Below are 12,823 nucleotides of genomic sequence, written 5' to 3' on the forward strand. Positions count from 1 at the left end.
CACTTACATTGGGGAAAAGAAAAAGAAAAGCTTTCCATTTGTTTATATCTTCAGAAATATAGCTTCAGAAACTCTTTTTGGGGTGGAACATTTTGTTTTTCATCTCTTCTGAAGGTGATTTTCTTTCAAGCTGCCAGCAATATGTGGAAACTTTATAACATAAATGCAAAATGCCTTAAATTGTGTGAAAACTGTGACTAATAACTGAGCCAAAAGTCTCTCTGTTGATTTGATACACAGATTCTTAGACATGCTAAAAATTCTCAGTGAAATTACTATTTACTGTGTTAGTCTTAAAAGAGAGCAGTCTTTGAAATGTAATGACCACATTAAAAATCAAGTATTTTTAAAGGGCTTAAACACATGATTCTGTTTATTATTGAAGGAAGCACTCTAAAAGAAGACAGGCAGTTAAAATGTGTATTCCAGTGAGAAATATACTGGGGAAAGACAATAAAATCTCATATGAAAGTCAGTCCTGTACAATAACCATGTTAGCTTCCGAGTTCTGTATACAAACAAATACTCTATTAACAAACTTCACACCACACACAAAAGGCAACATCTTCACAAAATATTATCATAAAAGCATAGCATTGATCCTAATTTTTTTTTTATCCAAGTCTGAATTCTGTATATAATGCTTGGGACAAGTGAGAGCAGGTGTGAAAAGAGACATAAAAAAATTTGCCACTGCATAAGCCATTCGAATGGCTCTGTTCTTCCACAAGACAAGGATCACAAAGAGCTGCATTCAGATTCACCCTACTGTTCTCTCATGCCTCCAGGAAAAAGTACAGGAAATGACAGCCTACTTTAGAGCTCATTTTGGAGAAAAGTGGTGTGAAACAGCTGTTGTATTAGTGAGAATTGGCTTGGTGCTTTTCGAAGTAGGGTGTGACCATATCCACCTTTTTATTATGGTGATATATGAATGAAAATGCATTCTGTACACAAATCAGCAAAACACGGCTGAAAATAGAGACAATGTGATTAATCCATATATGTTTAAAATAAATATGTACAATATTTACATTTTTGACAGTTCCATAAATGAACATCTCCAGATTATGAACCACTGCCTAAAAAAATTCCCTATTGTTGTAGAAAATGCATTTGCTGTACAAATATTTATAAATACTCTTGTATAAACTTTTTCAGGGAAATACCTGTGGATTCATTCAAAAGAAAAACAAGAGAAATTCTTATTATCAACTATTTAGCTATCAAGTGCACACATATGAAACAGTTTAGAGCATCATGAATCAGAAAAAGGTAGATTTTCAGTGTTGAGAATATTCTGTGTTCTGCTTCTGTGCCATCATGCTGAAAAACGTGATTGTCTTTTCTGAAAACCTGCAGAAAAGCAGCAGGACTGAATCAGTTTGACTCACTGATTGTTATTGACTGCACCATGTCAGACAGAGCTTCTGAGTCTGCTTCTTCTTTACCATTATCTGAATTTTCTGATGAGATGTAACAGCCAGAATCTCTTGGACAGTCATTTAACTGTGATTTGTCAAAACTCTGGTGAGGGCTTGAGTTCTGCATCTCCTGACCACCCTCACTTTTCTGCTGGTCTTCAACTAGAAAAAAACAGAAAAAGAAAGAAAAAATTGTCAATACAAGTACCTTGGGAAAGAGCTGAGATAGCAGCATGACTGCTCTTGAAGAACTTTGGAAACAGAGCTGGTAATCTACACATGATTACATCAATATTTCTTGTCCATCGGAAACAGAAACCTCAGCATCAGAGAATTAAAAGTATGATTATATGAGTGTAACAACATCTGAGTTGACATTGAGGTTGGTCATTTTCCTTCTGGATGTTTCTCAGAGATGAATGCCGGAGGCTTTGGCCCGATCCTTTATGCTGATGTCCTTCAGGCTGTGCACAGTGCACCAGTCCCTGTGTGTGGTCACCGTGCCCATGGCAGAGATGGAACCTCTACCTTCCCGTGCTCGTGTATGGCAGAGTGGGATATTGAATTAACCACAGAGCCCAGTGTGCTTGTTTAAAACACACTGCACTATAGATCTGTGTCTTTTGAGTGCAACCCCCACCACCTGGTGTGCTCTCTGCAGGGACAGAGAACATGCTGGCCTTCAGAAGTGCTTGGCACAAAGATGTGGTAACCAGCTTTTCTAAAGCACTGAGCTTTTCAGCAGGAGTGGGTGGCTGATGGAAACTTTCTAAGCTTAGCTTCATATCCAGAAGGTTATTTTCCAAAACACAGAAACCTCAGAGGAAGTTAAGATGCCTAATTTCTGCTGCATGTTTTTTGAACACTATCCCAAAACTAAGTAAAAGCAAAATATCTTGCAAATAAATTTGCCTTGTTTAGATGCTGTACAATTAATCTGTAAAAAATTCATAAATCTGGAACTCAGTGGTAGTATCAATGGACCTCTCAAGAGAAGCTCAAAAAGAGAGGACATGCATGTATGTAATGACTCTTATATGTATTGGTTTTAAATTTCCTCTTCCTGCTCTCTGGTTGTGAAGTACATGTTTACTCACAGGAAATTTCTTAAGAAAACAAACTATAAAATGTAAGTCTTTCCATCTCCTTTTTTTTTTTTTTTTGTGCTGTTATCAATCTCCTCTAGCTGTAATTTTACTTCAGACTGTATCTGGCTTTCTGAACAGAGTATAGAGAACACACCTCAGAGGAAACAGATTTGCTCCAGATTTTTAGCTCTTCAGAAAAATGGTACCTTTTTTGCTCTTACAACGAAAGTTCCCTTCTTCTACTTGATTTGTTACTCCTTGGTTAAACAGTCAGTTCTGGATCTTTAGTAATATTTAAACTGTCTCAATTTAAATTCAGGAAGAATGGAAGTCCAAAGATATGAAGGATTTAATGCTGTGTCAAAATCTAAATCTATTTTAGTTCCTAGAATTTTAAAATTTCCTCAAAGAACACTCATACTGACTTTTGTTTCAGTTGTTGGAAATTATAACATTTGGTAACATGGGAAAGATTTTAAATTTGTTTTTTTTTTCTATCTTGTACTGAATAACACAGAACAAATTAGAAATAAAAGATTACAATTTTTTTCACTTTTCTAGAGTGAAATGGAACCGCAGGAGAGTTTCTTTGGAGACATTTTTCATTGTGTGAGATTTCAACAAACTTATTTCACAGAGCATTCTGATTTATTGAGAAACATTTTGAGGTCTTGATGGAAGCTTTGTAGATTTGTTTGGCCTGATTAAATCTGCTTATTATCTCCTAACTTCCAGTTGCCTAATAAATTGAAAAACTAAGCTGAATTTTTAAAGAATCCAAAGTCTTAGATTAGTTATTTTTTCAATAAAGTCTGAGGCTATAGGCATAACCAGATGTATTTAGAAGAATAATTTTTAAAAATCACTTTAAATATTTTCCAAGGAATAAAGTTCCATCTTTTTCCCAAATAAATTAATGGTTAATTGCACTTGCGTGAAAGAGTACACGTTGCAGCAGATTTAATTGATATCTGTAATTGTTTGATCTCCTTCTCACTTTACAGAACACAGTTTGTCATGTCAAATGTTATCTCTCTCTTTGCAGGGAAAATATTTGATCATGTAGGGTTCCAATTGATTTCTGATTGAAGTCAGGAAGGAATTACAAAGGCATCACACCGGTGAAGGTATTCCCACTGCTGTTGGCAGCGACAGAAGTGGCTCAGCACAAATAACAGCAGCAGAGCCTTGTCCTGAGTGTGTCTTCAGCTCCTGGCAGCCCCATCCCACCAGGGCAAAGGGAACCAAGCCTTGTGCAGCCCTGGGAGCCCTCCTGCCCTGCTGCCTCCCCCCTAATCCCCTCGGCCACCTATTGCTGCTTGCTGCCTTTTCATCTGCTGCTCCAGCATCATCTGCTGCCCTGGCAAGCACTGACCTAAAAACTGTTAATCCTGTTTACATTTCCAAGGTCAGAGAGGAGCCTCCATCCACTTTGTTTGTTTTACAATGGAAAGAAGACTGAGTAACCAGTGGATTAAAAGGAAAATGCGGTCTCAGTCACTGTATTAGTACCTTGTAACTGGTTGTCTAGATAATCTGAGCAGTTCCTATGTGAACAACAGCTCCTAATTTTTTTTTTTAATCGATGTCTCCCTAGTGTGTTTCAGGGAAAAATGCACAGACAAGCCTAGAACTGAGATTTATTTTTTTCCCTGAATTTAGGTCAATTAGGAAAATGAGAAATTTCTATTAGAAGACATAGATGTATGTAAAAATTCCTGTAAAATTAGCTGAATTTTCTTACATGAAAAATTGAAAACTGAAAATATTCAGGTGTTTGAGACAGTAAAAATGTTTTATTTTCTATTTTTCATTCTAAGCAGAAAAAGGTGGAAGAACACCCCTCCCCCTCCATTTTTATGAAGAAAAGACTGAAAGCTAACTTTGGTGCCTTTTCTTTTTCCTCTTTCAAGCAGCCTTAAATATTTTGCAATAGCTACTAAACCTACTTGAACAGGATGCTGAGTATTATAAAAATACATAGCATGCGATTTTAGAAGTTGCTGCATGAGAAGAGCAAAGCAAAAGTTGCTCTTTTTCTTTTTTTTTTAAGCTTTTGGCTTTTCTGTTCTGCTTTACTTAAGTCATTTCTCTAACATGTACACCCTCAAGTTCTACATTAGGAAAGGTAGGTTTGCTGCCTTGATCTTTTGGACATCAGAAGAAAACCACGCTGCACAGAAAACAGGAATTGATAAAATTAAACTGTCGTTAGATGTTGCGGAATCATCAGAAATAACTATCTTATCAACAAATGGAAGTCCTATCATTTTTCTACAGTAAAGCAGTTTCACATAAGATAAATGGCTCTCAGTCACTGTTGTCTATGATATGGCCGGAAGAGCCCAAGATATGCATCATTTTGACACATATATTCCAGTACTCTTTTAGACAGTAGGATTATATTCAGACTTCTGGAAAAAAATGTGAGGCCTTTAGCCTTGGTAAGAGATGTGTGATGCATCCCTTATCTTCCTTACTATTTAGACCTTTAAAATGACTTCTTTTGTTATTCAATGACTTAGATGTGCATGACACATGCAAGGATAGATTTTTATTTTTTTCCTTCACCAGCACTTTTCCCCTTCCTAATGAGGTTAAAGTCCTGATTAGGGAAGCACTTTAAAGCTTGGGTTTAAGGAAATTCAACTCAAGAATGCACAGAGGTCACTCTGACTCCTGTGCAGTTATGTCAGTTTAAACCAGGTGAATCGCAGGATAGTTGGATTTTGTCTTGGTCAAAAAGAAGGTCACACAAGAGCAAACCAAACTTCATGAGTGTGCTGTCTTAGAGTTTGCCTTTGTGAGTTTTGTTCAGGAGAACTGGGCTAGGAGCATCGTGCTTTAGGCTGAGTCACTCACCCGCCCTCCTGGGAGTTGCAGCAGTGCTGTACTGAGCAGTACCTTTCAATAACTAAAGATTCAAAATCACAGAGTCACAGGACACTTGGAACAGACCTCTGGAGTTCATCTGGTCCGAGCCCCCTGCCAAGGCAGGGTCACCTGGAGCAGGTGCACAGGAATGTGTCCAGGTGGGTTTGGAATGTCTCCAGGAAGGGAGACTCCACACCTTCCCTGGGCAGCTGCTCCAGTGCTCTGTATCCCCCAGTGTAAAGAACTTTTTAATGTTGAGGTGAAACTTCTTGTGGTTTAGTTTATGGCCATTGCTCCTTGTCCTGTCACTGGGCCCCACTGAAGTTTTGGAGGAGTCTTGGAGGAGTTTTGGAGGATGAAGCCTGACCTCCTGTGTATGTACATAGGCTCTGTACCACCTGTACCAGTTAGAACATCTAAGTGTGAAAATGAAATGAGAACTCACAAAGCATCAGACTCAGAAAGGGCCTTTTTGGAGCAGTAAAGGGTGGTAATTCTTGGAAAAGATGCAGAGAAACCTGAAGTGCAGTACTTTGAGCATTCAAAAGACTAAATATATGTGGATATTTACAGATAAGCAACTTAAAATATTTAATTCACTAAAATCAGTGGCATAGCTTTTGTGGGAGGGAAATGTTATTGAACTGATGTGAGAACTTGTGGTGAAAACAGAAATGAGAAGCTCCTATTTTATCTAAAATCTGAAAGCAAACAGATGTGCCTGGAAAAAAAAACAAAGGTGAAAAATACTAATATTCATCCAAGGATAAGCTTCCTTGGGAAATCTGGCAATATTATGTTCAGGCCAATGAGTTGTACCACACTACAAAAGGGGAGATTGTATTTGAGCACTATTTGACCTTGACAAGATATTGTGTGATGCCATGTATTGAAAGGGACTGCCCAGTGTAAAATGAAAATGTTGGTCCCTGGTTCTCATGTAAGGAATGTGACTGAGAACTGAAAGACATGTCCTTATCTATCTCCTATCTTGCTGTCCAGGAACAATAAACAAAGAATAAACCTGTTTGGTATTAGTAGTGGAATTTAAAGTACAAGCTGCACTTAAATATGAAAAGTAAGCTAAGGAAATGGATTTGGGGAGATAAGTGAAAAATATTATCCTCCAAATTGCACATATTCACCTTTTGGTGATTTTTTTCCATAAAATGAACATTGGATATAAAATATCCAATGAAGTCTAATTTTTCTTTAGCTCAGAATAACTTTGGACTAGTGCAACCCAGTGGATTTCAGGGATGAACCTCTTGATTTAAATACTCCATATGAGAAAAGAATCAAGCCTATTTTGCACACGCACAAACGTGTGTCCTGGGAAGCGGTCAAGAAAAGAAGTTCCAAACTTCTTTTATTACTTTATTCATTAACCATCAGGCAACTGCTTTGCTTTAAAAATAGCATCCTACAAAAGCACAGACATCCATCTCCTGTCTAGAAGCCATCTGGGAGAAGAATGGAAAGCTATTAAGAAATACTTTATGAAAAAGCCCTTTTTTTTTTTTTCTTCTTACAGCCATGAATTCATGGAAACCAAGACTTTTGCCCCAAATATATAGGTCTGACCAACTTATAGAAAATCTAAAAAGATGTCTGAGAAGGGGAGGAAGGTCATGAGGAGCTTAAAAATCCTTGCAATTCTAGGATACTCTTGCTACATGAAGTACTTGAAGATGATGAATTTTGGGCCTGGACTCCCAGGAAAGGGAGATAGTGCAGTAATAGGAAGAAAAATGTGCTTAAAAAATCCTATGTGGTAGCATTTGCTAAATAAAAGTTACTTTTTAAAATTCATGGTATAAGATGGCTAAAATTTATTCTTTCAAATTCATTCCTGTCTAAATCAAATGTAAGACTAAAAAAATGTCACTGCCAAAAGTCTTATATTTTGTATGGCTTTAAGTAGCATATAATGTGGAAACTACTGCTGCAGGTCTTTTGCTTAGAAAACTCAATAAATGTTTATTTTGCAAAATGAATTATACATCACAAGTATGTGTTATGAAGAAATTACTTAGTATAACATACAATAAATGTCAAGAAAAAGCCAAGGAATGACAAAGAAATTAAAAGCCTTGTAAAAACCTCTGGACATCTCACAAGATCAGATTCCACATGAAAGAAATATGAAATCTGGCTTTACTGCATTTATAGGAGGGTCTAGTAAAATGAGGCTATATTCCAGCACACTTGGCTGTTCTGAGTAATAGCAGTGTCACGAAAACTCAGAAACCCTTACATTTCAACTCTGGGCCAAGCAGTGTCACGAAAACTCAGAAACCCTTGCATTTCAACTCTGGGCCATACCTGATTCTCCATCTATTAATCAAACACGTGCTTCAGGAAAGCATGAATGGGATGCAGAGACATGGAAGTCTTCCAAGCTCTGTGAGAAAGATGGGCCTAGAACAGTAAATGCAGTCTATGGCCTTAGCTTATATTTTCAGAAAGCTTATTTTAAAAAAGTGAACTTTTTGCCTGGAAAGTGCTGAAAATCCATCTAGAATTCTCTTGGCCAGTAAACAGATTACATTGTAGTTGTGGGTAATTATGCAGCTCACTTCTAAGCAATGCAGAAAATCAATTTTAATTAAAAAATCATTTATGCTGGACTGAGCCATGCCCATTTAGGAAAAAAAAAATGACCCAGGAAAGTTCAGTCCAGATGCAGAATTCACTTTCACAGTAGCACCCAGCTCTTTCAACCCAATTTTCCAATCTGATTGACAGAAGGACAGAGAGGTCAAATGATTCGTACAACGTCAGACTCATGAGGAGCTTATCCCCAAGATCATCTTGACGCCCTGCCTTTTGTTATAACAACTTAACAGATAGATTCTATCCATCCTGGTTTTGAGTATCCTCCTTTCTGGAACAAGTTGTTCAGTTCTGTCCCCACCAGTCACATGACAAATGCTCTGATTGCTTTGCAACCACACAAGGCAAGGATTCAAGAATCAAACTAGGACAGTGTTTACTCCCGGGTTACCTTAAAATATACACGAGTCTTACAGAATTTAACTAGACTTAAACAAATGCACATAGCTGGCATGACACAAAAAGATGTTGTGGTTCTGGTCCCTGTGAGCATTCATAAATTTTGGGGAAATTACTGAATACTGGAAAGATTTACTATACCTATCTAAAGTGCATGTGAAACAAATGTTTGTCTTATCTCTTAAAATAAGAATACTGATTCTGAAGCATGGACCACTTTATAAGATTTAATGTTATTATTCCCACAGCTGTTACAAGAATTTGAACTATTAAGCTACACGCAGATAACATCAGGGACACTATTTTGCCTGGAGAAGTGACTTAATCCAATGCTGCCAATGTAGGAAGAACCCAATTTGGATAATAAAGGTGAATATATTAATTTTCAGAATATGGGACATGTAAGAACCTTGTTAGGTTTGGTTCTTGCACAGGTGCATGTAGAACGTTAAGTGTTAAGACACCTTCAGTATCAAAAGCTGCTTGCTCTGCTTTTTGTTACCCAGCAAATATAAATAGCAAATCATACTCTCACCACTACAGAATAGTTTGACACTTGTGTAGTCTGTTAGAAACCATTATGTTTCAGTTTGGCTTTCACAAAGATGCAAAACTGCAAAATACAATCTAGCATTTTTCTTTGCTGTTTTTCTGGTGTTAAATATGTAATAACATTCACAGTAAAAGCTGCAGAAAGCACAGCAAGGCTGTTTTCCACAAAAAACACACTCTGCTCAGTATATTCATTTTCAGGTGGCTTCCTGACAGATCCCTGTGATAAAACTTCTGCAAAATGAAACCCTTTTTTTTTCTGGATTCACTCTTTCAATCATTGCTTCTACACAGACAGCCCTTCAAGAGTTCTTTCCAAACCTGTCATCTCACAAAGTTGTAGACCAGAAAGAACTTCTGAACCTGGAGGGCAAAGAGAACCTTTCTAGTGCCACTCCGACATGCCTGCAAGAGCCTTTCTCTGGAAGCTGAATAAGAACAGGAACAACTTAATGTACAAATGGGGTTCCAAAAAAGCCCATTCAGCAAAATAATGGTAAGCTGCCTACATACTGAGGAGATAATAAGTGGATGCCTGACAAAAATTGATACTAAACTATCCCAGGAAGACATTGTTTATCCTTCTCTCTCTTTCCTGTGCTTCTCAATTGGAAGTTCACATTTGATGGCGTGACTGCTCAGCATAGGGGGAATATGCACAAACATTCTTGAAGACAAAAATCTCTCCTGTTTTGGCTGAGTACCTAATTAAGTAGATGCTTAGCTGTAGTTTCTACAAAGTTGACATAAATTATTTACAATTCTAAGTCAGACTGGAAATATCATTAAAATATCATGAGAAAAGTTTTCCTGTTCTGTATTGTAGCTTTTTCACTCCCCACAAAAGTAACTAATGAAGAAAACAAAACGGTGATAAATACACGTGCATATACACACCCCATATATTCAACTTTTGGAAGCTCACCAGAAACACAAGTTAGATTAAGTTTGAGAGAAGAATGAAAATCAGCTATTAGTGGGGGTTTTTTATTTTTTTTTTAACAATACTTTCCAACAAAAAAAAAAAAAAAAAAAAGCTAATTTAGGTAAGGATTTAAGTGTGGGACAAAGCAAGGGAAGAAAAAAAAATTGTAATTATCTGCAGAATGTTGTTTAAAAAAATTAAAATTCTTTACTGGAGCTGTTTGAACTAAGCTCTCTTATGCTTAAGATGCTAGTGCATATATTCTTTACAAATCTTAAACACTTACTGTCACAGTCCTGGAGATTTTCAATTACTGATAACAATCTTGCCCTGTCTTCTGGGTTCGAAATATTTAATTCAATAAGGTGGCTTTCCTGTAGATCCTTTAAGTCCTCTAGAGTTTCATAGCCATTCAGCAGGAGGCTTGAGGCATATTCCTACAAAAGGAAACAAGCAAATCGTCTCATGGAAACAAGCACTATGTTTAGTGGAGGAGTAGGCACAGTCTCACTTTTTGGCCAGGTTGAAATGGGCTCTAGTCCAATTGACTTACCTTTGGCAGAGGTGGAGAGCAAGAGGGAACAGAGGCAGAGATGCCTGGGAGCCCTGCTGGGTATACCAAAATCTGAACTCCATAGCCCAGTCCCACAGCAAACGGGACCAGGGCTGAGCTCTTTCAGAAATTATTTACTGTGCTGAGTGTCTGGACTTTTGTGTGTCACTGCATGAGTGTCTCCCACGCTGAGCCCAGGAGAGCCTCTGAGGAAAGGAGTGCTCTGCCTTTTCACAGGAGGAGCCCCTCCACATGAGCAAGGGGAGAAGCAGAGAGAGCCCTGGGCCCTGCTGTGTCACACAAGGTCCCCCTTGAGCTGTGTGTTGACTCAGTACAAAACTGTGCATGCTCCAGGGAAAGGGGTGTTTGAATCAGCAGCAAAGCAATTATCCTTATTAAAAATATTACTTGTAAATCATGACCTCATTACACTTTGACACTCAGTCAAGATCTAGGGTTGCAGAGAGGGAGAGAGGCTCAACATGAGCATAGTGCAAAAACACTATTGTTCCCTAAAGAACATAAGAAATTGGAAGCACAAATTCTCAGTTCTGGCGCTGGAGTCAGACTGCAGCCCTCTCCCTGAAATATCCACAGCCACACATCTCCTGTACTTGAGCACACAGCTGCAGTCAGGCTGACCTGACAAATCACCAGTGTCCCTCTCTGAGTGGTGTCTCCTAGCCCAGCCACAAGATGAGGTAAAATGCACTTCTATAAGCCACTCATGATGCCTTTCCTGGTCTTAAAAATTGAGAGCCAGACACAGTTAAGGGATAAGGGGTTTGTACCTAGGTATTTCAATAAGGATCCTTATTGGTGCACCGCTTTGCCGAGGTGGAATGTGCCGCAATGCACACACATGACAGATCCCACATACAATTTACAGACCTTAAAAATTATCTTATCTAACAAGGATGCCCCAATGGGAGGCCTGGATGGATGGTGTGATATTCCCCCATCCATGGAATTCCCCCCTGGATGGGCCAAATCTGGAGTTTACAGGGTATGTTCTAGAGAGGTTTCCCAAGATAGTGTAGGCTTTTCCAGCCTCCTGCTAGGACACCTTTAGGATGTTTGGTCTCCTGTCTTAGCAAAACACTACGGCTGTGCTAAGATATTAGTCTTAAGGAATTGCAAAGAAATTATTTTTCTTTTTTCTTAAGGAAATACAATCTTGCATGCTAAAAACTGAGGATACATTGAAGTTTTATATAAGGTATATGAAAGAAAAGGCAAAAAATCACCTTGGCATCACTCACGTCAGATAAAAGACAGACATGAGGTTGCTTTGCTTTGCTTTGCTTTGCTTTGCTGACATCAAAACTGCTGAAACCTGCCTTTCTCCTCCTGCCTGTAAATGACAGTCAAACCCAAGCACACAGAAAGGGAACATTTCAAATAGAGCTGGGAAATGCCTTGGCTGACCTGCAGGTGGACATATTCCAGGAGCTCTTGCAATGTTTTAGGCTTGGTCCTTTTGCTTCCTCTGTGTGGGTTTATCTTTCTGGGTGCAGCTTCTTCTTCCAATATAATATCCACGTAAATGAACTTGAAATTTCCTACTTTGTTGTTTAGCATGCCTGTCCATATGCCCATGGGAGTTTTGCAGATGATATCTATGATGTCTCCTTTCTAGAACAATAAAAAAAAGCACACCACTGCTCACACCTCTAGTTTGTTATACGTAGCTTTTCCTCTGTGGACCAAAACCAGCATCAGTCAGTGCCAAGTAACTTTTTTAAATTACCTAGATTTAGTGCCTTTGCTTCTATAAAACCCCAGGAAAATAATTACAGAAAGTGGAGCTAGTCCTTATCTCCAAACCTTTGGGAAGGAGAGGTGAGCATAAACAGCCCCCTCACTGGTTTTGTGCTCTGCTTGGTCCCTGGAAAGGGATAGAGTTGTTTCAGCAATTAACTTTTGTCATGGGCAGTGGGCATAGTTTTGGCAAAAAGCAAGGAATTACTGTAAGGTTATTTTCAAAATATGTGCCATAGCATTTACAGAATAATGTTATTATCTAACCTCTCAAGGGTCTTCAAAAGCAGATAGCTGACCTAAGTGAAAGGTGGACTCCTACCCATTTTACAGTAAAAAACATTGACTACTTTTCTCAAAGATAATAAAGAACACTTAACTCCCTTAACAAATATGAGTGGTTAAAAGGGTGACAACACAGCTATTTCAAGAGGGTTTTTTTGTAAAGGTGTTCACAGCCACACTGTGGGAACCAAGGTCTCAGCTCAGAAAAATTCTGAGTAATTCTCATAGTAGAAAGGCTCTTACAAAGTCATGCACCCTACACAACTTGCTCCCAAGGACCTCAGAAATGAACCTTCTCTTCTTGGCGCATATCACAAAAAAATATTGAAAGCCCTTGAAGAGTTAT

The 12,823-nt window shown here is 38.3% G+C and overlaps 1 protein-coding gene across 1 annotated transcript in view; it reads right to left on the minus strand.

Annotated features, from left to right (window-relative positions):
- Window positions 1–358: 358 nt before the first annotated feature.
- Window positions 359–12,823, minus strand: part of SAMSN1 (SAM domain, SH3 domain and nuclear localization signals 1) — a 34,374-nt gene continuing 21,909 nt past the window's right edge. Inside the window, exons 6-8 of the mRNA XM_062511571.1 lie at window positions 11,860–12,066; window positions 10,165–10,315; window positions 359–1,586 (exon numbers count right to left, since the gene is read on the minus strand). Of these exons, the coding sequence (XP_062367555.1) occupies window positions 1,381–1,586; window positions 10,165–10,315; window positions 11,860–12,066 (564 nt within the window). The 3' untranslated portion in view covers window positions 359–1,380. The remainder of the gene's footprint in view (window positions 1,587–10,164; window positions 10,316–11,859; window positions 12,067–12,823) is intronic.

The sequence above is a fragment of the Cinclus cinclus genome, chromosome 2, assembly GCF_963662255.1.
Source record: "Cinclus cinclus chromosome 2, bCinCin1.1, whole genome shotgun sequence".
NCBI classification, from domain to species: Eukaryota; Metazoa; Chordata; class Aves; order Passeriformes; family Cinclidae; genus Cinclus; species Cinclus cinclus.